This window comes from Artemia sp. Qi Xiang Cuo, chromosome 7, assembly GCF_049724085.1.
Source record: "Artemia sp. Qi Xiang Cuo chromosome 7, ASM4972408v1, whole genome shotgun sequence".
NCBI lineage: Eukaryota > Metazoa > Arthropoda > Branchiopoda > Anostraca > Artemiidae > Artemia > Artemia sp. Qi Xiang Cuo.
The window spans coordinates 59,813,771-59,840,437 of NC_142800.1; the positions used below are offsets into that span (position 1 = coordinate 59,813,771).

Genomic DNA, 26,667 nt, shown 5'->3' on the forward strand with positions numbered 1-26,667 from the left:
GATCTGTGGCAGTGGTTTCAAACTAATGAGAAGCTAAAAAATGCCCTATAATTTATTTCAAATTATTTGTGACGACATTTCATGAATATAGCGTTCCAAAGCTTGTTCACATATATGACAAATGTATCAATCGTCAAGGTTACTATGTAAAGAAGTAAGTTTGATTGTATATTATTTTGGTAATACAATATTTTCGTATACTGGCCGTTCTCTCCTTTATTCACCACCTTTGAACTGAAAATTTGATCGCTTAAAGTAAATGGGAATAAATAAAGCATTCCATTCAAGAAACAACATAATAATATTAAAAAAAAACTGTTAATCATATTACTTTTGTAATAAGAGGATCCATTCTTGGAACAATGAGAAAAGTAGTCACTTTAGCGCAGAGTGAGAGGTTGAGGGGGTATTGACCCCTCCCTCTATTATATAGGATTGTTTTGATTATTTTAAATTTTAACGTTGCCCCCCCCCCCCATTGACAATCCTTAGTCTTATTCGTTCCTAAACATACAAAGGAAGTTAATATATATTGAACGGTTATTACTGACAACAAAAAATTAAGTTTGAAAGTTTCATCTAAATTATTCCAAATCCTTGTTACACTGTTCATTTATGTTTTGTCATGGGAAGGTCAGTCAATCCTTGTTTGAAAGGATGATGGAGACTGGTTCTTGAAGCTTAAAATTGCACTTTAAGACCCATATTTTCCAACTCTTCTTGAGTTTCTTGGGTTCTATAGGGGAATGGGGTATCTGCCAGATAGTGTTCGCCCTGTCCGAGTTAAAACGAAAAATCATCAACCCCCCCCCCTGTTCTGTTCTGGCCTTGAAACTATTTTTCTTTTCTAGTGTCCATTTAGAAAAAAAATGCGAGGGACTGGGTTGCCGAAAATTAACACACACAATTCAAGTGTAGAATTCATGTTTAAGCATTAGCAGTTTGAAACTCCTTTTCAAACTTCAGCACTATTGTGCCTCCCAAGGAAAGAGCGAAGTAAGCTCAATATATTGTTTTTTTTCGCCAAGGCACTTCGTACGGAAGTTGTTGTAGAAACTTTAGGAGGAGCTCATTGGATAGGAAATCGAAAGTTCTGCCGTTTTTAAGATTCAAAGGTGGTTGGAGGGTAATTCCTCGGGGCAAGGGCTGTAAGGTATGCAATTCGCCCAGTGTTAGTAGTATTTTTTATTGGGAAAGAGGGGCATGTTTGAATCTTGGTGTCAAAAAAGGACAAAGACATTTAGGTGAAGCTTTCAGAGAATCCTGAGGGGAGTATTGGACTGAATCAAAACAAAATTTGTGTGGTTGTCAAAAGGGTGTATCTCTGGAATAGCTTAGGGTATTAAGTTGGAACTTATAGGGAATTATGAGGGGGATGATTCATTGAGCAAAAGGCAATATATGCATGCTATTACTGCTGCTACTATTACTACTACTACTGCTACTACTACCCCCCACTAATACTGCTGCTGCCACAAATAATGCTTTTATTGCGACTACTACTAAGGCTGAGGATGTTAAGGTGAAAATTTAAGGAAATCTTGTTGGGAAAATTGAACTAAATAAAAACATACTGCGTGCATACGGATTGTCAAAAAGGCATATCAACAATATCTTAAGAATGGGTCAGAGTATTGAGCTAAAACTTCCAGAGCAGGATGAGAGGGATGTTCAACTAACAAAAAGGGAATAAGTGCATACTACTATAGCTACTAATACTGCTATTAATAATAACAGCAAAAACTACCACTACTACTACTGCTGGTACTACTACTGTGATATTACTTCTATATCACAGTAGTATGAAGTGGGTATGAAGGTAACAATGTCAAAGAATATGGAGGGCAAAGTTGAACTAAATCAAAACACACTATGTGTATGCAGGCTGTTAAAAAGGCATCTGTGAAGTGGCTCAGGGTATTAAGTTGGAACTTTCAGGGAATGATTAGGGGGATGATCAATTGACCAAAATGCAATATGTGCTTGCTATTACTACTGCTACTACTACTACTACTATTCCAACTACTGCTAAGGCTAAGAGTATCAAGGTGAAAAGCTCATGAAAAGGTCAGGTTGTCAAAAGGGCATATCAGCAATATCTTAGGAACGGCTTAGAGTATTAAGTTCGAACTTCCAGGGCATGATGTATCGAGCTTACAAAAATGCAATATGTGCATACTACTACTGCTACTACTGTTAGTACTACTACTAGTCCTAATACTACTACTATTACTCCTCCTACTACCACTTTGACCACTATTACTTAGGCTAAGGGTATGAAGGTGACAATTTCAGGGCATAAGTTGACCGAATCAAAACACACTATGTGCATGCAGGTTTTCCAAAAGGGCATATCAGCAGTATCTTATGAACGGCTTGGAGTATTATTCGCGCGTTACTGCTACTACTACTACTGCTCAAGCGAAGGGTATTAAGGTGAAAATTTTAGGGAATCTTGTGAGGATGTTGAACTAAATTAAAACACACTAGGCTATATGCATTCAGGCTGTCAAAAGGACGCATCATCAATGTCTCAGGACCTGCTTGGGGTATTAAGACAAAACATCCAGCGTTTGTTGAGGAGGATATTTAAAAAAAGCAAAAGGTGCTATGTGCATATGCTATTACTACAACTACAGCTATTGCTACTACTGAAGCTAAGGGTTTTAAAGTGAAGCTTAGGCGAATCTTTAGGGGATGTTGAACCAAATCAAAACAGACTACGTGTATATAGATTTTCAAAAGGGTGTAACAGCAATATCTCAGGAACGGCTTTGGACATTAAATTGAAACTTTCAGGGTATGTTTAGGGGGAATATGAACTAATCATAAGGCACTAAGGGTTTACTTCTAACTGCTACTACTACTGCCACTACGATTTCCGCTACTACTGAGACGATTGGTATTAAAGTGAAGCTTTCAGAGAATGTTTTGGGGGAGTTTCAACCAAATCAAAACCCACTGTGCGCATACAGGTTGTCAAAAGGGCATATAAGCAATATCTAAGGATGGCTTAGAGTGTTGTTACTTTTACGGAATATTTAGGGGAGGGTTGACTTAAAACAAAACAAACAATATGCATTTAGGTAGCCAAAAGTGTGTATGAGAATATTTTTCAGGAGCATCTCTGGTATTAAGTTGAAATTTTCAGGATATGTTGAGAGGGATTTTAAACTAACCAAAAGACACTAAGTACATCCGGCTACTACTACGACTACTGCTACTGAGGCTAAGGTTACTAAGATGAAACTACCAGAAAAAAATCTGTTTAATTCCAAATTATTAAGAATTTCAGGGAGTAATATCAGTATATATATTAAACTGTCAATTCACATTCATTTTTTTCAGTAATCTTGGTTATGATGTTAAGTTTTTCCCCTTTTTTATGATATCAGCCTTACTTCTCTTAGTTTCTGCTTGTTTAGTGTTTGACTTGATTATTTATTGCAATCTCTGTTCGTTTTTTGGTTTCATTTATTTATTAACGGTGGTGTATTGTAGTTTTACGCTTGAAAACTTATTTGACTGTATTTTTGCTCATTCTTGGTTTGATGTAGCTCTTTATTTTTCTTTAAGAAACTTCTTTTGTGGATTTTTTTTTATTAATAAGGCAAATGCTGCCACGTTTTACGTTTCGAGAACAGCAAGGTGTAAAATTCGTGTTCTCGGCAGTTGCGGTTTGGAATTATTTTGTAATAAAGAAAACCCTGGTACATATTTTATTTCAATTGGTATGTACCTAACGGGTTCCGTATTTGAAATTGTCTGATCCATAAGATCTTGCATTTGTTGGAAATGGACAGACCTGCATCGATTAACATTATAATGTATTAGAAGAACTGCGCAAAGTGCATATAATTTGTTTCTAATTTTGAAGACCAGCCAGTTTTTGGTATATTTAATTAATTCGAAGAATGTGTTGTTTTTTTCCAAACTATTCTGAGTGATAGTGTTTTGCCGTTAAAAAAAATGCGAGCAAAACCCTTATCAACAGAAGTCAAGGAAGCTAGCTGTCGCTATATTTTCAGCGGAACAGACTCGTCACCTCTTGGACTAATCAAGCCAAAACTTGTCTTGTAAATGGTAATACTGTTTTTGGGCTTGTACTGAACAATGAAATTCCAATAACTTATAGTTTCTCTTTCACCAGTTAAATACCCGACTGTTACCAAGTGATTGTTCTGATGTGCAGAAACAAGAGAAAAAAAATTACAAGGTTAATTGTCATTGTTGGAAATAAAAATTTAAAAAGTGGTAAACATTTGTGGGCTTGTTTGTGTATATGCATAATGGCTCTGCAGTTTCCGAATCAATGGCTAAACTAGTTTCTTATGGTCGAATAGATTTCCGCTTGGCGGGTTTTAAAAACGAAGGTAGTTAAATCCCTTCGTGTATTTACCCAGAAGTAAGAGTAAAAGCAGAAATTTTGAACTGCTTTATTCTGAAACGGTCCAAGGGTCCCCACAAGAAGGAGGGTCCAGGGAGATTTTTCCCCATGGAAAGACTAGAAATACTTTTAGAAAGCAACTTGTCACGGTATTTCCCCACAAACATGCCACATGCAGTGTACAATGTACACTAATATCTAAATCGTAATAATCGACTGGATATCTACAATATGCCCTAAGCTGACTTCCCTTCTTGTCTTGTAGGTTTCATTGATATGGAAAGATTTACGGCTGTAGAATTTTGTAGAATTGTCAATTCTGAGGCTAACATATTTGAATAATGAACTTGCATATTATGTGGGCTATCGAAGGAAGTAGATATGCACATATATGCTACCTTAAGTCACTATTCTGGAAGAATGATGGGACTTACAAAATTTTGACCTGTTCAACGAGCGAGAGGATAGGATACAGTCTTAGCTAGAGTAAAGAAGTTGTTCAAATGCATTTTTTTGCTGGATATCACTAATCAAGTTGTTGAAGCTTTCAAGCAAAATTTTCCAATCGCAGAGTTCAACTCTTAGGTACGTCCACTATCCAGGTGCAGCTATTGGGCTCAATGGCTCTTAAAGTGTTGACGTTTGGCTGAGTTATGCGAATTTCTGCACAGTTTATCATGTTCTCCACATCATTTTGCTGGGGGTACTATATCGTGCTTGTCGCAATCGGTTACAAGCTGCTTGACGAAAGGCAGGGACATTGGATTGTAGGTCTAAACCATGGGAATCGACAAAAGGCAATGTGCAACCCCCCTGTTCAAGTGTGGGAATAATAAAAATGGAAGAATAAGAAAAATGATTTCTTTTCTGCTGTAGTCAGTCAGGAATGAACTTTTTTCTACTGAAATGGTCGAATATGCCAAGAAAGTCTAATTGAGCTTGGATCTATCTCATACATGCAAGGTGCTTTTGGATAACTGTTTTTATGGTATCTATTCATCAATAACTTAGTTTATGTTCATCATTTTTCGGTCTCTCCAAAACAAGCGAAAATTCTGAGTTATGTCATTTGTCAGCTTAAAAAATCTATTTACTGTTGTCTGCACTAGCATAAAGATAACTTTTTGTATTTTAGTTTTTTTTCTAAATGTCCTTTTTTAAAATTTATGCATCATTTTCAGGTTTGTAAAAGCTACCAGAAATCGGAAATTTGGCACATGATACGTTGGCTGCTTATTAACTGCTGCTAACAGAGATCCCGGTTTTAAAATATGGATTAAGTTTTACTTCGGATTTAGAAAATCTTTATTTAATCATAGCTCCATAAATAGGAGGAATGGGAAATTCCCACTATGTGCTGTTAGAGGCCTTAGCAAGATTTTTTGGTACTTTTAATGTAGCTGTTACCCACGCGAGAAGTCAAGTTTTGTTAATGCTATTGAAATAAAACAAAATATGATGAAAATATAATAATTAGAAACAAATTTGGACAATATATTTGCACATTAGAGGGTGGGGGGTAAAGCACAGCATATATTAAAAACCTAACCTAACCTAGGTACCTTTTTCCCACTAAACCCCAAAAAACAGTAGCTTAAATATTGTAAACGCAATGACAAACCACGGTTTGCGATCCAATTCTCTATTGACAGATACCCGTTTGACTAGTTTCCTTTGGCATCTTCCCTATACAATATATCGCGTGGGTACCTGCTAATTGAAAAGTAGCGATTGTTTGAAACGCAATGCAAAACTCAGGGTAGCCTTTCAAGGATCAAACCCTCCACCCCCTCCCCTGCACTGGACGTACATATGAAAATATTCGGTTATCTTCAGATTAGCTTTTTGAACACATGTTGGCTTGATTTTTCCCGACGGAGTAAGATTTTTGTGTTGTAGACTTCGATGCAATTTTTTTAGCAGATGTTTTTGCTCCTGATCAGGCTAAAGTTGCATTGACAAAGAGTTCAAGTCTCAGATAGTAGTTACATTTCTTCAGGTATGCCACTTTTTCAAGCTTGTCACTTGTTATCTTGTCTGTGTTGAAGTACCTGACCATCCGACTAGTTATCACATAGTCCAGATGGCAAGTTTGATCGATTAATGTCTCGACTAGCCTAAAATACTTATTACCCCCTTGTTTACATGTCTCTCATTCAAGGATACGAGTAAAAGCAACGGTACGGCTGCATGGATGTGTAATCCAACCGTCATCTCTAATGCTTTGAAGGTGAAAAAGTCGCTGGATTTAGGTGCTAATAGCCAAACATTTTTAAAGGGGATACAAGAATTGCTATATATATATATATATATATATATATATATATATATATATATATATATATATATATATATATATATATATATATATATATATATATATATATATATACATGTATATTGATCTTTAAAAATCTGTGTGTTATAAAAGTAAAACCTTGCAAAATAGATCTTCTGCTTAAATGAAGTACAACAAAATTGTTTTCAGCTTCACAACTTTGCTCAAACGCAATTTATAAGGTTTTAAAGATATGCAAATACGTTTCCAAAATTTTGAAAACACTCATATATATGGCTGAGAATTATATTCAAACAACAGGAGTTGCATTTTAAGAACTAAAACCAGAGAAAAAGAAACTGATAACTGAAAATTAAGGTAAAATGTTGTTTTGCCAAAATTTCAATAGGTAGTAGACCTGTCATGAAGTAAATTTTCAAGACCCTCTAGAAGGAGAAGGAGTGGAGGTAGGTACTTCAAAATACCTTCCCGGGGGCATACTTCAGCCCGTAGACCCATCCCTGGAAGTTTCATTTTCCTAACCTAAACCCCTTTCCAAGATAGCCAAAAATAGTTAAAGTAGAATTTTACCATGTATATATATATATATATATATATATATATATATATATATATATATATATATATATATATATATATATATATATATATATATATATATATATATATATATATATATATATATATATATATATATATATATATATATATATATATATATATATATATATATATATATATATATATATATATATATATATATATACATACATACATATATAGGCCTACATAGGGTTGCTTCCCTTCTGTAGTCTGGGATTTATAGGCATGAATATAAAAGATAATAGGCTTGAGATAGCTAATGGAGGACGTCGACCCCCGTTGATAGGAGAGTTTCGTGTGGAAAATCATGTAGTGACTATGACAGGTCCAGGCTTGCACAAAGCCTGCATCCAGCTAGAGGTCGCATGTACTTCTTGCTGCTGGGTTCTCAGCTAGCTTAAGCGCAATTAGTCCAGTAAAAGACGGCTTTGATCCAGTATTTGAGCAAAAAGATTTTTTTTGCCACCAAAATGTTCAGAAAAATCTGCTTAGTAACATATTCGAAATCACCCGTACAAGAATACCCCTTTTTTCAGGGAAAAGAGGGAAAAACTCGAATTTAAATTCATGTAATATTTCCCGAATTGAAAGGTCGTTTCCTATTAATTCAAGTCCGGGGAGACCGAAAACGACATTGGGATTAAAATTCCATCATTTAGTACCCTATTTCCACCCTAGGTGAGGTCAGAGGGTTAGAGGGGGGGGGGGGATGAAAACACCCTTTTTCGCTATTGGCCTACTTTTCTTTTTGACGATGCGTCATTGCAATTTTAGCCCATGAACTCAAATATGAAGTATTATTGGGCTTCTCTGTTAGTCTCAACCTGACTTCAGAGGTGATGGGGACGGGATTTTTCTTACAACGATCTTTTTGCTGAAAATTTCTTTTTTCAGAAATAAAGAGTGCAAATCTGAAGATAAGATTTTCTTCAAATTATCTTTTAAGGTCTTTCTTGACTCTCCCATTCTTATTTTCACCCCACCCTCACCCTTTAGTACTGGGGGGGGGGGTTGATGAGAACATCTGAAGTTTGTCATTTTTAACTTCGTTCCGGGATTTGACAAATTCGATTATTATTGTTAAAAAAGCATAACAAGTAAAAATTAAAACAAAAAATAGTATACAGGAACACTTCAATCTCAACTTCGTTCTCGATTGCTATAACTCTAAAAGAATAAAATCTTTGTTTTCATTAAAAAGCCATTGAATGCAACAGAAAATTTGGCTTAGTCACATTCACATTGGTTATACAGATCGTAATGGTAGAAAAAAATGTTGCGACAGCTTGTTCTATGATACTGGCTACAAGTAATTGTGTAGAAAAGGTCACTTTTTTTAAGTATATTGGAGGCTCTCACAGTCACCTTTACCGCATCAGTGAATCAGTTTCAAAAGGATTTCAGGATCAGGTGGTATATCAGTCATAATGGGTATATAACCATGTGACGAAAGTTTCCAGACCCAGTCTTCAAGAACTAGAGCTGTCACTGAATGCAACCATGTCGTCATTTGAAAATAAACACGCAGATAGGGGTATTTTGCAGCAGTAAGTGTGGGTGGTAAGAGTTCGGTATGGACAAATTAGCCGCACTGGCTACTTTTGATATGAACAGACGGTGTCGGAGTTCAAATAAGGATTTATCGAATCCGGTTCTGTAGAAGCTTAGAAGAGCCTTGTCACCTGCCGCAATCAGTTCTTCCTTGTTTGCTGAAGAGCAGTAAAACATCTGACTGGTTTCAAAAAAATATGGCATCAGCTGTGGCTTTCATTATTAAAGCTTTGCAAACACCCTGCAGTCGCGAAGTATAATCACATCCTGAAAAGACGTAGAGGAACGACAGTGACTGTAATCTCTGATGGTAGCTTCATCTTCAAGTGAGAGTAAAAAATCTGCAGAATCAGCAGGAACTCCAGTCTGGAAATAAAGAGGTACATGCTCGGATTTTGCAAGGTGTGTCAGCAAGACCAACAAGTCGGTATCATTTCCAATCAAGCAGATCTCTCCTTTATCGTCTGAAGCAAGCGCAGTATTTGCTATTATAATGTTTACATCATCTTTGGCTTTTGTACTTGACACCCGGCTTCCACAAGTTTCTCAGCTATCAGCTTTATGATATTCGACTTATTGTCTGAGAGAAAGTCTTCTTTCTTGCGAGCAACCTATGTGGCAGAATTGGAATTGGTGGTAGGGCACTGTTTTCCTTCTGTTCTTTTCCATTGGGCGTGATCTTTGATTGTCGGCCAACTTGCATTGCTGTCAGAAATGACGTCAACCAATGCAGAAATACTGCTCTACAAAAACTACGTTAGAAGAAACCACCTCTTTGTAAGTGAATAAAGTGCCCCATCCTACCGAATGAGATAGCCAACCACCATCCACGACATAGTGTCATGCTTGTATTGGTGTTTATTGAACCTCAGGTTTGTGCTGATTCTATACATCAGCTTTAAGGGCAGCCTAGGACGAAAACAGGATACTAAATGATAGAATTTCTCAATTCCGATATCATTTTCGGTCTCATCGGGCTAGAATTAATAGGAAAGTAACTTTCAGTCCAAAAAAATATTGTAGAAATTTAAATACGAGATTTCCCCCCTTTCCCCCCTCTTTTTCCTTAAAAAAGAGTATTTCTGCACGGGTGGTTTCAAGCAATTTCGGATATGTTATTAAGCAAATTTTTTCTGAACATTTTCGTGATCATTTGGGTACGAATTCTGCACAAATTTAGATTCTGATTTCTTGCCCCCCTCTAAACTCGTTTAGGAGGGAAATGGGGTACTAAATTATGTCATTTTTCAGTTCTGATATCCTATTCACTCTCCCCGGACTTAAATTAATAAGAAATGTCCTTTTAGTCTAGAAAATATGCAGAAATTAAAATTTGAGGTCTCCTTTTTTCACGTCTTTTCCCTGAAAAAAAGGGTATTTCTGCACGGGTGATTTTGATATGCTATTAAGCGAATTTTCTTGAATACTTTGGTGCCATAAACATTACTGTTGCTCAAATGCCGAGATTTAGCCTTTTTTCGTAGTTTTACTGGACTAAATGTATAGACTTGAGAAGAAGCTACTTGTCAGCAAATTCATAAGTTTCGAACTAGACAAATCATGTTAGGAGTTTCAGTAACTCATCTGCCAGGGTTGTGGAACCAGAAATTTGGTGATGTAGAATTTATTTATTCATGTTGGAAGGATAGGGTATATAGGACGGGAGTACGATTCAAGATTTATAAAAAAAATTCTATGTCTTGCTTAGGTTGGGAAGGTGTTAAAAATATAATTGTAGCTGCTCACTTTATTACCAAAAAGGGCAAGTATGAGTCATAGAGGTGCGTATCCTTGTAGAACCAATTGACGGAGATAGTAGTGACTCAAATGAATTTTACATACAATTACAGTAATAAATAAACAAGATCTCGGGTGGAAATATGGTGTTTTTACGAGTTGCTTGAAGGGCTAGGTCGGTACGAATAGGATAGATAAAATCCTAGCTGAGCTATTTTTAGTATAGCAAAGGAAAAAAAAAACTGAGTGATTATGCTTTACAAATTGAAGACTGGTAGGATCGATACAGGATAATAGTGTATAGGCTATGCCTGTATTTATCAGTACCATGCCGTAGTCCCTAGAGCTAATTTAAGCGGAAATTTAGGAAGGGTAACTACCTTCCGCGTAATTATGACGTTGATAGACTCCAGGATAGGAATTTAAGAGGAACTTTTCCAAGAACGGTTGAATATGAAACTATATAATTTAGAACTTGATTATTTAGAAAACGTAGGGAGTAATTTCTACAAAATAGGGCAAAGTAGTAGAAAATGTCTTAGCTTTTAAATGTCGCTTTAAGCTTTGTTGAAAAGAGAGGGGGGCTGCACATAAAGTTTCTTTGTGATAGATCTTACGAGAAGAGGAGAGTAATGGAAGTAGAGCATCCATTAAAGTGGGAATTAGGGAGATTTGAAATAGGAGTCATGTATAAAATTGCCAAGGATTGAAAAATGCAGTCAGACGGCGTGATAGTGAGATATTATAGTGGTAAGAATAGCTTAGTCTTACGGAGAGATGGGCAGAACATTTTCAGAACATGTTAGAATGTGATAAAGATGTAGGAAATTCACTAGAAAAGAATTAATATTTTCTGGCAATTTAAAAGTGAAGAGAAATTTATATTGCAGCGAGGAGTTAAATACTACTCAAATGATTGAAAAACAATAATGGCTCAGGTTCTAATAGCGTGGTGAGTTTTGAAATATGTCAGTTGTGAAATTAAAAATAAATTACTGAAGATGATTTTAGGAAATCTTTAATTAAACTCTTTATAAGAAAAGCGAAAAGAATGAGTGTTTATTATGGAGACATTAGCTTGATTTCTACAGGAAACACATTACTTAGAACGATGATGCTTATAGGACTAAGAAATGCTGCAAATAAAGCTTTAAGAGAAGAAGTGTGATTTTGGAAAGTTGCCGAAATTTTCACTATTGGATTGATAATTGAGAAGTGTATGATTCATCAGATCAGACCTCTTTAGTCTGGTTTTATAGTTTATGAACTAACATTTGATTTAGCTGATAGAAAAGCTACAGTGAAGTTCTTATGTTTCTATGGCGTACGGGATATGTATATTAAAATTGTTTGTACTAACAAGGATAATAATACTGCTGTAGTTATTGTAGGAAGTGAGGTTGGTAGTTGGTTCGGTGTGGAATCAATAATTAAGGAGGGTTGTCTCTTATCCTCTTGAATATGATTTTATCATAAGGAACGCGGCAAAGGCTATTGATTTAGGAGGTCTTGAGATTTTAGGGTGCAAGAATTGATTTGAAGATTAATTTTAAGAGTACTAAGTCGCTTAGACTAAAATAAATAAGTGTGAAGAGGTAGTGCTTGGTAAAAAGAAAATTGATTTCAGTGGATAGCCTCACTTTCCTGGGTAGTATTATTAGTAAATATGTTGGATGCTGTAAAGATGTAAAAAGTTGAATAGCCAAGGTAAAGGGTGCATATCCGCAGTAGAAAATAATTTAGAAGAATTGGAACATAAATTTGCGAATTACGGTTAGAACAATGGAAACCACGATAATGACAGTGGTCAAGCATGGTTCTGCGACCCTTTGGAAGGCTGATGGAGACTTTTTAAGTATTTTCCAGAGGAGAATTCTTGGAGGATAGTAAAAGGGACTCGTTTGACTGACCGTATATTAAACAATAATCAGTACAAAAAATATGGTTCAAAAAATACTTTCTTGGACTAATGAAAGAAAGTTTAAGGTGGCTACACCTTGTTTTATAGACGAATGATAAACAGGTGGCCAAAGATTGTAGTTCTTGGCCATCCACCTCGAAACAGACGAAAAACTCCCCAATTGGGATGCTAAGAGGTTAAAAGAATGATTTAGAAGAAACAGTAAATTCATCAGAGAAGAAGAAAAGGGTTGCTTTGAGTAGCTTGGGATGGAGGAGGAGCACGTAAAGGTCAATGGCCTCAGGTGTCTTGGTGCTGAAGCGGCTTTTTAGTATTAGTAGGCGTAGTTGATACATTGGTAAGATTAACAAAATGGTTTGGGTAATTACAGACTGCTGGTTGAATATTTTTACATTAAACTACAAGGAAGAGACGAGAAGCATGCCCCAAATTAGCTGGGATGTGACTATAAAATTGATAAAAATCCTAGGGTTTCATCATATTTGCTCAAATTATACATTTTAAAGTAGGACCTTGTGCTTTTCATAGGACCTTACTCAGCAAATCAAGGTACTGCTGTGGTTAATGCAACCGAATGATGAACTAATTTCACCCAAATATTCATCAGATGTTTCGTATAATTACGATTGCAGACTTTTTTTTTCGTTAAAGTCTGGACTGTCTTAAAGGCTGACCCCACTTTTACTTTTCGACTCTAGTCACTGCCTGTCTATTTTCTTGTTTCCAAGGGGAAAACATTTTCATGAACCGAAAAAAGCTTGCCCTTTAGGATCGATAATTCGTTCGCGATGAATAGATAAAAGAAACTAAATGATCTACTTTACAGCGACGAAATTAGGCAGAAATATCCACGATTTTTTTTTTTTTTTTGGGGGGGGGGAAGATGCTAAGATATTTCGAAACTGACGCTTGAATCTTAAATACGGATCCTATCAAGCACCGGGGGGGGGGGGACAAAGAGGGAGGCTTTGGATATATTGGGATGGAGGAGGAGCGTGAGTAGTTGTGTTGGTCTCAGGTGACTTGGCGCTACGGTGAGTTGTTAGTAGTAGCAGAAGTAGTTTTACCAAAATTCATCTGGGGGAGGGGTTCTGGGGAATATTTTGTCATGCTGCTAAGTTGTGTAGAGGATTAGAGGTTGAGTAACTAGTAAAAGTTTTGCCATAGCGACTTCATAATAGTCGTCGTTATTTCTTGCAAGGTATTTTAATCTTACACCAGAATCCTACTGCATTGCAATGTAAGAGAGAGAATAAATGTGGACCCTTTGCGAACTAAGGCTGGTTTTGTTTGGTTCCCAGCTTACTGGTTGCCAACAAGCCAACCAGCAACATCGTAAAGTTAGCTTTTCCAGGAAGGATCACCGCAAGAAAGCATATAAAAAGACATCGATAGGTTTACCCTCTGCTTTGTGAGAATAAGCAAAAAGGAATAAACGCGCACACTGTGCTGATAAGCTGACACGCCACTTTGCTATGTTAAGTTTACCTAATCTGTCCCTTTTTAAAAACTATGGACAAAATAAACACATAATCAGTGGGTGAAGTTTACTATTAGTACACATATTCAGTTTGCCACTTGTTCAAAAATAAGCTGAAATGAAGGTTGAAAGACAAAATGGAAAGATGAACAGTGGTGTCAATAAACGAAAATGTAAAGGGGGGGGGGGTAATTTTTCTTTTTTTTTCAATATATTTGGTAAAAAGAAAAAAAAGGCATTCTTCAAGGATATTAGCAAAACAAGTATTTTCGGGATCTCGGGAGGGGGGAGGCAAAAAAAATCTAGGGGCAGTGCAGCCGCCCCCCCCCCGCCCTCCATGACGCTGAAAATGAACCAACGGGCTTACCTTTTCTAGGATGGATCCAGAAGGTCATACCTTCAGAATCCTTTTTGCCCATTTAGGTGTTATGTTTGATTAAATACCGTCTCCGAAACAATTTTCCGCGTGTCTGCCTGACTGAGAACTTCTTTTTACATGCCATTGTTTGACAATGGATAATTATGTCCAACTTAACATAGCAAAGTGGCATGTTAGTATATCTGTCGGGGGGGGGGGGCACATTTATTGGCTCCTCTTTCAAAGCAGAAGATCATTTATTTCTTTTTAATTTCTTGTCGTCAAATTCTAGGTTATTTTTAGGCTTATCCTATAATGAATGCGGTACTTTCCCCTTATATGGGCACTTCTAAAAAGTCAAGTTTGGTTAATGCTAATGAAATAAAATAAAATAGGATGAATATATAAGGCTTTATAAACAAATTTGGGCTATATATTTGCACATTAGGGGGTGGGTGGGTGGTAAAGCATTGCATATATTAAATACGTAACCTAACCTAGCCTAACCTTACCCTACCAACCCTAAACCCCAAAAAACAACAGTTTAAATATCGTATACGCCACTAAAACTACGCTATGGATTACATTAGCCTGCTGTGAAGCGGTGTCTTGAATTAACCCGTAAAAAACGGGTTTTTCGTGACTGGTTTCCTTGTAAATGCCCATATAATGGGAAAGTACCATGAATGCTTGCAGACCGTTCTTTACAGAACCAACCGTAACCGCCTGACCTGCAAGCATGAGACCTCACATTGTGGTATCGCAGTTTTTTTTTATTTGTTGCTGATTAGGTTGACTGACACTTCTAGGGATACATTTGAACATGTTGGATAAATACCTTACAATCTCCAAGATTGGCACCAGGGACCCCCACCTTTCAGGGACGTATCTAGGATTTCTTAAGAGATGGGTCGTCATGCAAATGCAGGAAAGGAGCATATGGACCCATATTCCCCACCCTCCAGCCTTGAAATAGAGTTTTTGGTCTAAATCGTGGGACTTGAAAGGAGTAATCTGGAATACTGAGCTGAATGGTCTCAGGGAAGGCATCAGAGGTCCATACCCTTCAAGTTTTCTCAGCCAAATACAAAACTAAAATAGAGTACATCCCGACCATTGCAAAAGAATCCTCCTTGCAACGGGCGCGGATGATCTGTGGCCTCATAAGTAAAGAACAGAATATGCTGTTTATAAAGGTAAAATAAATGAATTAATCATATATGTGAACCCATATGTTCAATTTTTTCACTGCCTCAAATAGAGAAACGATTACATTTCTGCAGCATGAAAGTCGTTTTGAAAACTTTTGCCTTTTATCATATCCAGAAAGCGTTGAACTATTCGTTTGTTGCTGTTTTCAATTGTATTGAAGCACGCGATTACAACGCGAAATGTTTAACAAAAAGCTCAGATGAAAGTGATACTGTTGCCCAGCTCAACCTACCTTAAATGACACGATTTGTTTTCCTTTTAACCTAGAACGGTATAGTTTCAATGCAAAATGTAGGATTTTCATTTTAAATTTGAAAAAAAGTATATATTTTTCCAGCTCTGTTTTCAAGCAGTGCAAGTGGGAATGCTATTTTTATCATTGAAAGGGATTTGGATTGAGCATTGGCCAACGCCTCACGCACAGCGTTCTTTTATGCCTTTATCCCCGACTCAGTTCGGGGAGTCCACCCATAGTATAACGCATCAGATGATATTCTAATATCGCTCTCTACTATTGTTCCAGTTTTTTTCTATTGATAAGAAGTCTATTTGTGTTGTTCGTAGGAGAAAGGGCAGGGGACAGGAAATAAACATTACTTTCCTCTGTGCATTTTATCTAGAGAGAGTGAGGCATCAGCACTACTAGTTATCCTTCCTAATTCTCCTACCCATTTGCCGTCTGCTCATAATTCCCTGGCAGGGCAGTGCAGTGATTCCATGTAGGCTTACTAAAGTGTGCAATCTGCATAAATTGAAAAAAATTCTTATACTACCCTATGTTCCTTGTTTCCTCATCTAAAACTGCCGCCTCACTAGGACAACCATATCTTCGTGTATCGGCCAAATTGGCGGCCTTGTGAGTGCATTGTTTTTGGTTAAACGGTTAGTTTTTGCCAAGAATTTTTTTAGTGGAAAGAGTCTCATAATTTGTCCCCCGTTTCCGTACAGAGTACAAAGAATCGTAAATATAACTGCGAAATGATCTAGTTTCGTTTCCCAATATTACAACGGAAGATAAGTATTGTCATGAAACACTGTTGAATGAACGAAGATCTGGAGATGACACTAAAGCCTTTTTTCTGTCTGAAGTTATAATAACCCTATTTTTGCTAGACTCCAACGCATGTTTAGGCTATTGAGGAACACATACAATTAGGTAGGGGGATGAGAGGTTAGAATATACACATTTTTTAGGTTTTTATTAGGGGGTGATTCGGAGAGTAATTTTAGGAGCAGGATAAATCAAAATACTTTTGTCTAGGGGAGGAGGATTGAAGGTTTCATGTGCTGTTTTACGTAAACCTATGCACGTAGGATTTAGATAATTTTCTGTTATTCTGTGTATCTATTCTGGTAAGCTATAGCTCTTCTCTTCCAAGTAGGGCATAAGGACTTATAAGACCCCCTTCTCCCTCTGGCTACGTCCCTGCTGTCCTCTAAGTAAAAATTGCGGCCGAAAAGCACGTTTCTTTTCGACCACCTGAAAAATCATTTAACGATCCGAGAATTTCGGAACTCGCAGATGATACACCTTATCGACTTCTATGCATATGATACTACGTACTGCTACAGCCTATTTAGTACTATCGGGCTTAATTTAAACATTAATACTTTTTATTTTTCAAGAACGTGTAGCCCTACCGAATGGTGGACACCCTGGTCTAAGTGGCAGTGGAACATCTGCAATGTACACACGGCTGCCCCTTATCGAAACTGGTGCAGGCGTTGCAACTTTGGATATGCTGACAATGCAGGCACGCATCCCGGTGAAATTTCGTGATCCTGCATCAGCACCACTCAGGAAACTATCTGTTGATTTGATAAAAACCTATAAGCATATAAACGAGGTAATCCACTTTATTATTATTTTTTACGATGATGAAGAGAAAAAATTTTAAAAAAAAAAAAATTGTTTGATAAAGTGAAAGGAACACGACACTATCGTGATGAGTGGCTGTAATTCGGCTTGCCATTCTAGTATAGTTTTAGGACCAGTGTACAACAGCGACATGGTCAAAGCTGAGTTAGAAACACAGTAGAATTACCTCTACAAAATGACACAGAACTTTTTGCACCGTGATAGGGATGTGGTCAGAAGCATAAGATTTGCATATCCCACCAATAGTTAAGAAATATGTTTTTTGTTGTCGCTACATGATTAAATCTTGAACGAAATAGCAAATTTGATAATGACCAAATAAAAAGTTTCTAATCGACCAGTTAATAGCGTGCAATACTCTATAGGTATTTCTGCAGTATAACAAATAGTTTAAGAAAGCCCGATCCATTGTGTCCCCGAGCCTCTTGTTACAGGATCAGTTTTGTTTCAAATCTCATCCAGTTGCCTATTAAGTTAGCCAATGACTTTTGCTGTTGAAATTTAGCTCTTTTTTGCCCACTGACAGTATGTCTTATACTTCTGTGCATATTCTTCAATATTTCAACCGTTTTTCTATTTTCTTCTACTATGTTTGTTTATTTGACGATCGAAGTTTTTTTTTATATTGGTCGGTTCTGTGGACCAGGGATTCCCGTTTAACCTGTCACTTTGTGTCTTTAGCTTTAATTATCTAGAAATTAACTTAGCCGATTAAATGTTATTTTCTTCTCGAAAATAGGTTCTATCTTATCTGTCCTGTGTCGGTTACAGATTTTTATCCGGAGTTTTTATAGTGAACCTTCAAGTTGTATCATATCATTTTTTGTCCTAATTAAAACCCGTTTGTCTTGATGTATTGGATTTAGAGGTGAAGATTGACATGCAGTCACTGCATTTGTGGAAGAGGGGGTGGCAGGTGGTCCATGGACGCAATGAAGATTTGAACAATTAAGGTTCACTAACTAGCAAGTTAAGGTTTATTTTCTGTGCTCAAGTTTGTGTGTTGGTGTGTTATTTTCTTACATTCTTACGGTTCTAATGTCTTCTGGTTGAAAATTACTGGAGATGGGAAAGGAAAATCGCTGAAGAAAGGAAAGATTTCATTTTTTTAAGCAAGTTTGGATTATTGTCTAATAAAAAGTCTTAAGTAATACCAAAATTATGGCTCAGTGAATGGATAGGTCTGAAAGTAATAAATCCAATGATAGAAGTATCTTGTCCTGTTGGTGCAGGTTACAGCTGCAAGCTCTTCGTAAAATCATATTTTTTGAGGAGCATGAACCGGTCCCCTGTCCCCTTCTGGAACGTACAAAATAGAAAAAAAAACACGCACTTTTTATCTCCTTACTGGAGGCTCTTAGGTTTGACTTCCAAACCAGCGGTGATTTTTCTAGCATTTTTTTCTATTAGTGATATTGTCACTGGCTTGTTCGTATTTTTTTTTTTTTAAACGGGTCTCAGTAGGCTACACTGGTCTCAGTTTGAGAATATATATATATATATATATATATATATATATATATATATATATATATATATATATATATATATATATATATATATATATATCTTTAAATCCCGTGTTTCAATACTATTTTCCGTTTTTTTATTGGATAAGCTCTCCGACTAAGGTAGTAAATTGAAGAAGGTAAAAGTGGTAAATTTTGGTTACTTTGTCGTTTGTTTTTGACTACAATTATCTGGTAATTCAAATTGTAACTTGATTTGTACATTTGACCTCTCTATTTGTTGCCTTTTAAGAGAGGTATTTCAGGCTATTATACATTTAGCATTACTTAGTTGATAAGCATTATAATCCCACAAGATATTCTGATGGGGTTGTTTACAGGCGTAATACTCGCGGGAATTTCAGCAGAGCCAAAAACCATGAAGACGCCTCCAGCCATAACAGTCTCGAGACAGTTTGATACTTCCGGATTTCTCACGCTTTTAAATGTCTATTTAAAAACTGCTTGCCAGAGAATTTAACGACGTCATGGATAACGTAACACTGAGACCTGTAAAACTTGGTCACTTGATTGTGAAGAGAACTTTGCAAATATGTTGAGTCATTACAGATTTGTACTTGGAGCTGCGCTTTGTGGAGGATGGATTGTTATCTGAAAAAGAAAAGTGGCAACTTGGTGCTCATTCTTTATGTTTCGCAATGAAATAGATGAGTTCGATGAAATTTCAAAATCGTAGTTAGGACTTGACTTACCTTCTAGTGGGCACTAGAACAATCACTAGCAGAGACCCCTAAATTTGTTCAGTTTTCAGTATGTCTGAGCATTAAATATGTTTATGTTTAAGTATAAACATACCTGAATATAAATGGAGGGTCTCGGGTCTCCCCTCGATATTCGTAATGTGGTAGTTCATATTTAGCTCCCTTGGGAAATTATGTTTTGAGGCTGATAAATTTTGAGAATAGTCTTTCTTCTTTCACAAGCAGAACCGGTTTACCAATAGGCCATGTGGGGCAGGGTCTAGGGAGCCGCTAGTATAAGGCTCTCTGGTACTATTTTTCTGAAATAAGTAATTATAACCACAGTTAAAACTGCAAAAATAAGAGTTGATCGTAAATAGTCTCTGAAGTAGCAACAGTATAAAACTTCGGTACTTTCCCATTATGTGGACACCTATAAAAAGTCAATTTTGGTTAATGCTAATTAAAAAAAACAAAATAGGTTGAATATATAATAGTTTAGAAACAATTTTTGTATTTTTATTGGTAACTTCGGGGGGTGGGGGGTAAAACAGTGCATATAGTAAATACGTAACTTAAGCTAGGTACCTTTTTCTCCCCCCTAAACCCCAAAAACAACAGTTTAAATATTGTAAATTCAATGAGAAACCACGCTCTTCGATCAATTTAGATAACAATTACCCGCTTTACGAATCTCCATCACTGCATTTATTCGACTGTCTATAGCCGAGGTGTCCACGTAATGGGAAAGTACCAACACTTTTCAGTTGAAAGTATATAATAGGGTACTTGTCAATTATTGGAAACACACCCAAAAAGTGAAGTTATGTTAATTGTTAATCCTAATGAAAAATAACAAAACATGATGATAAAATACTTTAGAAACAAAATTATGGAAACCTAACCCCCCAATTTGCAAATATATATAGCCCAAATTATACAATTCCATTACATTCTGTCTAAGTTCAATGCATTGTATCATCCATCACTTGTTTTTGTAGCTATGAAACCGGTTTTCTGAGATGTAACCTAAGTGTAATTCTCGAATGTGTTTCCAATAACCGACAAGTACCTATAATAGTTTCAACAATACGCCAAAAAAATTGTAAGGTCTTTTGATGATATCGGGACTTATTCATTTAATTCACCTCTTTTCCACTTTTCGTCTTTTTCTACTTTTCCTAAATTTTTCCTGCCTCATCTGTCGAAAAATGACCACGCATATGCCTGCCTTGTGAGTAATAGGTAAAGAAACTATAATTTAATGTTAGAAATTTCCAATGGAAAGTGCATTGATACTAGATATTGGAACTTTTTACGTTTTGCCATATTACAATTTTATATTAGTTATATTTATTAGTATTTTTACTATAATATTCATATGCCTCCCTTCCAGTATAAAAAGTTGGGCTTGAACTATTGAAGCTTTGGTTATAGTGGTTGCATTGAAAGAAAAAATAAGAGAAATTTTCCTTGATTACAAGCTTAACTTACACTTCCACAAAAAACTTTATTGGTTCTTGTTGACAACATTAATGGCTCAATTAATGTATTTTTTGCACCAGGGATGTTTTCCACTTTATTTCTGGGAGACAAGCCTTCTTGAGCGAAACGTCAATATACCCAACCGAAAAGTATCTTATAAGTGTCTGTGTATGTATATGCCCATTGTTTGTTAAAAAGATATATATTCATCTTCAGGTTTGAGTTGTATGTGTACACCCTAAAATCCAGATTTCCCCACGCAAGCCTTTGAATTAAAGATAGCCTGACTTGATCAATTGCATTGATTTAAATCATAAAGCGAGAAAAATTTGCTGATTTATTTTGTCTATAAAGGTGTATTATGCAAAAAAGAAGCGGCGAGCTCAGCCAGTTCATGCTGAAGATACTTCAACGAGTCACACGACGAAAAAAGAGAGGAAAGTTTATAATGATGGTTTTGATGACGATAATCATGACTACATTATTCGACACGGGGAAAAGTTCCTGGATAGATATGAAATCGATTCGCTGATTGGTAAAGGATCTTTTGGCCAGGTTAGTTTTACCCCTAATTTAACGTTTCCTCTATAACATTCTCGATATGCAATATTTCAAAATGAATGTCTAGTTTTCATAAGCTGATGTAGGTTTGGTAGCTCAAAACGTAAAGCTTCAAGTACACGGGGGAGTTTATAAGCTTGACACTAGTAGTCGAGCAAGCACAACATTTCCCACTTGCTCAGTTGCCAACTAGCTTGCGTATGGGAACCACTTGTTGTCATCTGCTGCTGAGGCTAATGTCTTTAAATACATTGCGATGTTTTACCACCTTGCAATTTGTACACACGCTAATATGAGTTAGCGTTGCCAACGCTTTGAAAGAAACTGTACCGGTTTCCCTACTACAATTGTACATCTGGAGATGAATTTGTACCATCTGAGCCGTAGGCTAAAAAGTTGTCATAATAAGACGAAAATTCCCGAAAAACTGAAACTTGAGCAGGTGTTCGAGTCTGAAAGGAGCAGTTAAAACTAGAATATACTCAAATTTGTTGTGTACCAAAAAATATCCAAATGTGCCGCATCGTGCCAGGACCTCTAAATTGTACCCAAAAATGGTACAATTGTGCCACGTTTACAACACCGATGTAAGTATACGTGGCTAGTTTACAAGCTAGCTCGTTCAAAAGCCTGGGAGTGGTGTTAAAAATCCTGGTGGATTGAATCTAAGTTGTGCGCTTAGTTCTTCCTTTAGTTCTTGGCGACTTACGGTTCAGATACAGTGAAAATGCGATCTAACTATAAACCACACCAAGGCCCTCGTACACTCGCGGCTTCTTATGTGGTTTTTCGCTTTTAGTGCATCTAGCTCAAATACTTTTATGGCACTCGATCAAGGTTGTGTTTGCTCTAATTTCGTTTCGTGAGAATATTTAAACTTTTTGCTATTAGCCCTTTAAATGACGGGGCTATTTTTTTAGACAATAGAATATCTTCACAAGGTTATTATTCAATGAATTTGGATCATTCTTCTTGCCCTGCTGCAATGATTTTTCTAAATTGCAATTCAGAAAGTTTTTTGGTGTTTTTAACAGTTCCTGGCTACGCCTATTGCATGCCACAACGTTGAAATGAAAAGATAAAAACTATTTATCCACCTTAAGGAACTAAGTTTGTTTGATTACAAACCATAATTATTTCCACTATTGAGTCAAAACTGAGTGAAGTCTTAGTGAGTGATAATAATCTGTTGATGCAGAGTCCACAAAGTCGCCACGTGGTGAGAATCCAGGGGAGCAAGCTACAGGGTCGGGCTGTCTTTTAAAGCATAATCTTTAATTCTGAAAAAATAATGTGGCGTTAGATAAAAGATACCAAAGCCCGAAGCCAAGCGAGTCTTTCTCATCATACATGCTTTATTGGCTGGATCTTTTCATCTAGGAGGTATGTGTTCTTTCTGAAAATGTTTAGATTTTTGAGTTCTGTAAAATGACCAGGAAATATGTTGTTGAAGAATTCAAAAGCTATATAGCGGTATCAAATATTGTTTTCGTGAAATTTTGTACCAGTTGCTTGCATTACCGGTGGCATTACATTGGCCCTGCAGTGTGCTGCTACAGCTTAGTTTGAATGATGGGTCCCGTGTTACCAAGCTGAGATCAAACCCACTGCGCCACCGCAGGACAAAAAAGATTGTAAATGGCATGCTTTCGTGAAGACATAGTCTTTCTATAAATTGGAGTCGGAATCTCTGCTTCCAAGTGTCTGTGAAGTTCGGGTCTCGTATCCAGACGATATTTATTGTCAGTACAAAATATGCCTTGGGGACAACCCAGAAAAAGATACCAAATTAATGGCCTTTTAAGCTTCCTTTAGGTAAATACACGTAAATTTTCAATAACAAACGTCTCGAGCGGGGCATCAGGTGCCTAGGTGAGACATGCCCAAAATTGGTTGGGAACCACTGGTCTAGACCCAAACTTACGTAATTTGTTGACAGACACTGAACTGTTGTTTAACAATCAAACAAGAACAAGCTCATTTTCAAACCACTCACCTCGTTCCACGACTCTTTATCATCTCTTTTAAACTGTTTCAAAAGAAAGCCCTGAATGTCTTGAAATACCTTGAAAAAAACAACAACCATGAAATGGCTTTAATGTCTCCTTAAATAAATGACTACCTTTCGGTCAAAGCCGACATAAGGTGGATTTTAATCCACATCTGTTGCCAGGGCAAGGGGGGGGGGTCGTTAATATACTTCCCCTCCGTCCTTGGAGGTCGTCTTGGGGCCTCTTTCTTCTTAATGGCCGGGATACACCTTCTGTATGCCTCACGGTCTTCTGCTAGGCGAAGAAGGTCGGTAAGGCGATGAGGTGCAAAGTTTTTCTTCCACCTCATTGGAGGATAACCGTGAGGATGATAATTAGGAATTAGCCCTTCAAAGATGATTTTCGAGAGACAGAACTGACACATCCGATTTACGTGGCCGAGCCACCGAAGTTGCTGGAATTAGATTTTGGTCAGGATTGTTGATTGGATTTTTAGGCGCTCAAGGAGTTCGATTTTTGTGATTCAGTCAAGGTAGGTAATACCAGAAATGCGGCGGAGACATTTAGTTTCAGACGGTGCGAGTCGACACTAATCATCCATTTGGAAACTGTCAGTGAGACCTCCACTAGGTCAACTAGGTTTCATGGACTTCTCTAATGGAGGAGGATATGCTAGAGACCTTTTTTTTTAGTTTTCTTAGATACTAGTTTTATCGACTGTTGAATCTACTGAATAAAAAAAAAAAAAAAAAAAAAAAGATAATTGTTGCCAAACAAAGTAAAGTGGTTGTAGTATAGTAGTTAAAAAAAGAACTTTACGAATTGCAAAATACAAACAGCCGTAGAAAGAAATTGTTATTGCACTAAAAAATGATTTGTCTATTTGTATAATCATTATAAAGCTCAAGCCTTCACTATACCCCGTGTGGCTCAGAGGTACATGCTCTTTTTAAAAGGAGTTTGCAATTAATAACTTTTAGGACTAAGTCCTAAAATATTTTACTAATAATATTAGCACAGAGTCTCGCCAATTTTGAAACTGTCTCGAAGTGGCCAGTCAGTTTTAGTCCAGTTGAGCTGGCTGGCTGTGCTCTACTATCCCATAAACAAAGAAACAAAGGACTTTTTGTAAGAATCTTGCTGCTGACCCAACAACATTGCAATGACCGCAAACCATCCACTGATGCTCTTGATATTTGATTTTCTCAAGAACTGAAGCCAAGATATTAGTTTTCTTTCATATGAACGGAGTATTCCATAGGAAGAGATGCAAATACATTTCTATTATGCAACAATCCTGCTTTGAGGCTGGTTTTAGTCGAATCAATAAATATGCGCCATTCTGATAAAACATAATCTATTTCAAAGCACTTCATAAGCCCATAAACATTATTACAACAAACCAGATTATCTTCTTCGGCGAAAAACAAATTAAATTCTCTCTCAATGCCTGTACTACCAAAAGAGGTCCCAGATTTGTAAATTGATGTTTTTTTAGCCTTGATCCTAATAATTCACCTGCATCTTTGGAGAGACTAAAACTTCTTGCTAGGTCGTTCAGCTCGCTTTGAGAAAAAAGCTGAGGTTCATCGTCAACAGAATTATCTGAACTAGATTCGTTCTCGAAAGCTAATCCTTCTGAGTCCTCTACTCGCTCAGGATACCATCAAAATTAAAAGGTGAATACAACGTCAGCGGAGTCAATCGCAGGAATTTTTTTTCAAAATTAAGGCTCTCAAGTATAGTCAGCCGAAGGGTGCACATCGAGCCCACGATCCACAAAAATATTGCCATGCCCTACCGAATAGGCCTGCGCTCCACGTTGGGAATCACGGGTCTAGACAAAATCATAGTAAGGTTGAATAGTGATATTTAGGGAAAGAATGAAGTAAACTAGTGTAATTTTGTCGGGTACTAGAACCGAAACATGGACAGAACCATCAAGCTTGACCCTCTCTTCTTTCTTTATTGGATTGAAACAAAGACTGAAAAGTGAACCCTGGAGACATTTTTGAACTTCGCTGATGTTTTTTTTTTCATGCTGTAGATAGCATGAATGTCTCCAGTTCGGAAGAAGTAAGCTGACATAAATTCCAGTACCACAATTTGAATTTAGAAATGAAATTGCCAAAACTTAGGTGAAGTATGAGTTTGAGAGCAGAGTACCTAGAACCAAAGACTTGGCCACTCTCACCAGCAAGAGCATGCTGAAGATTCTCTTTCATAGTTTCCAACTTGTCAGATGGTCAGCATATTCCATAGAAAGTCTTATTTTTGACTGAGAAAATATTTTTTCTTTCATACTAAAGGTCAGAATGTACAGTACTGCTTGAGAGAATGTCTCCCGAGAGAAACAGAGGAGTATTGTGGATACGAATCAAAAATAAGAACTCCCCTGGCAAGGGACATCAAGATGTCCCTGACAAGTTTTTATTGGAAAAAAGAGCACTTAATGATATAAGGTAGTGGAGTTAACACCGATTGGCAGAAAAGAACTGCTGACAACAATTCTCTAATTTTGTCGTCCAATAATAAAGTCAGTTTATATACTATAGCGCGCTGTTTCTCGCACTTTTTTGACTGTAGATCCCTTTACATCTTTAATTTATCTGGGAAGGCCAGCAGTCTCTAGCTACATAAATACATAACCATAGTTAGTTGTATATTTGCCGTATAATTCATGGGCCCCTTGAGAATTTCTTAAGAACTCTTCCAGGCGTTCGTTGACTACGTTTTCTTTATTCATGAATTCTGAATGTATTCCAACTTCAACAAGACAGCTAATACAGGCTAATTATGTGAAGATCATAGGAAACAGATAAAAACGGCACGTGTCTTGGGAAAAAAGAATTAATAAAAAATGCAAAATAAGACAGGAACAACAATTTTAGACTTGAAAAAAATAAAATAAAAGTAACTTGTACAGTAAAATTTGGCGCCGAAATAAAATCTTGCACTGCGGCTCTTTGATATTGAGGTCTCAGGGATTCCTGC

General features: G+C 36.7%; 1 protein-coding gene across 1 annotated transcript in view; it reads left to right on the forward strand.

Moving 5' to 3' along the window:
• Window positions 1-26,667, forward strand: part of LOC148950514 (serine/threonine-protein kinase minibrain-like) — an 82,559-nt gene that overhangs the window by 17,267 nt on the left and 38,625 nt on the right. Inside the window, exons 3-4 of the mRNA XM_089091640.1 lie at window positions 17,175-17,395; window positions 21,476-21,676. Of these exons, the coding sequence (XP_088947766.1) occupies window positions 17,175-17,395; window positions 21,476-21,676 (422 nt within the window). The remainder of the gene's footprint in view (window positions 1-17,174; window positions 17,396-21,475; window positions 21,677-26,667) is intronic.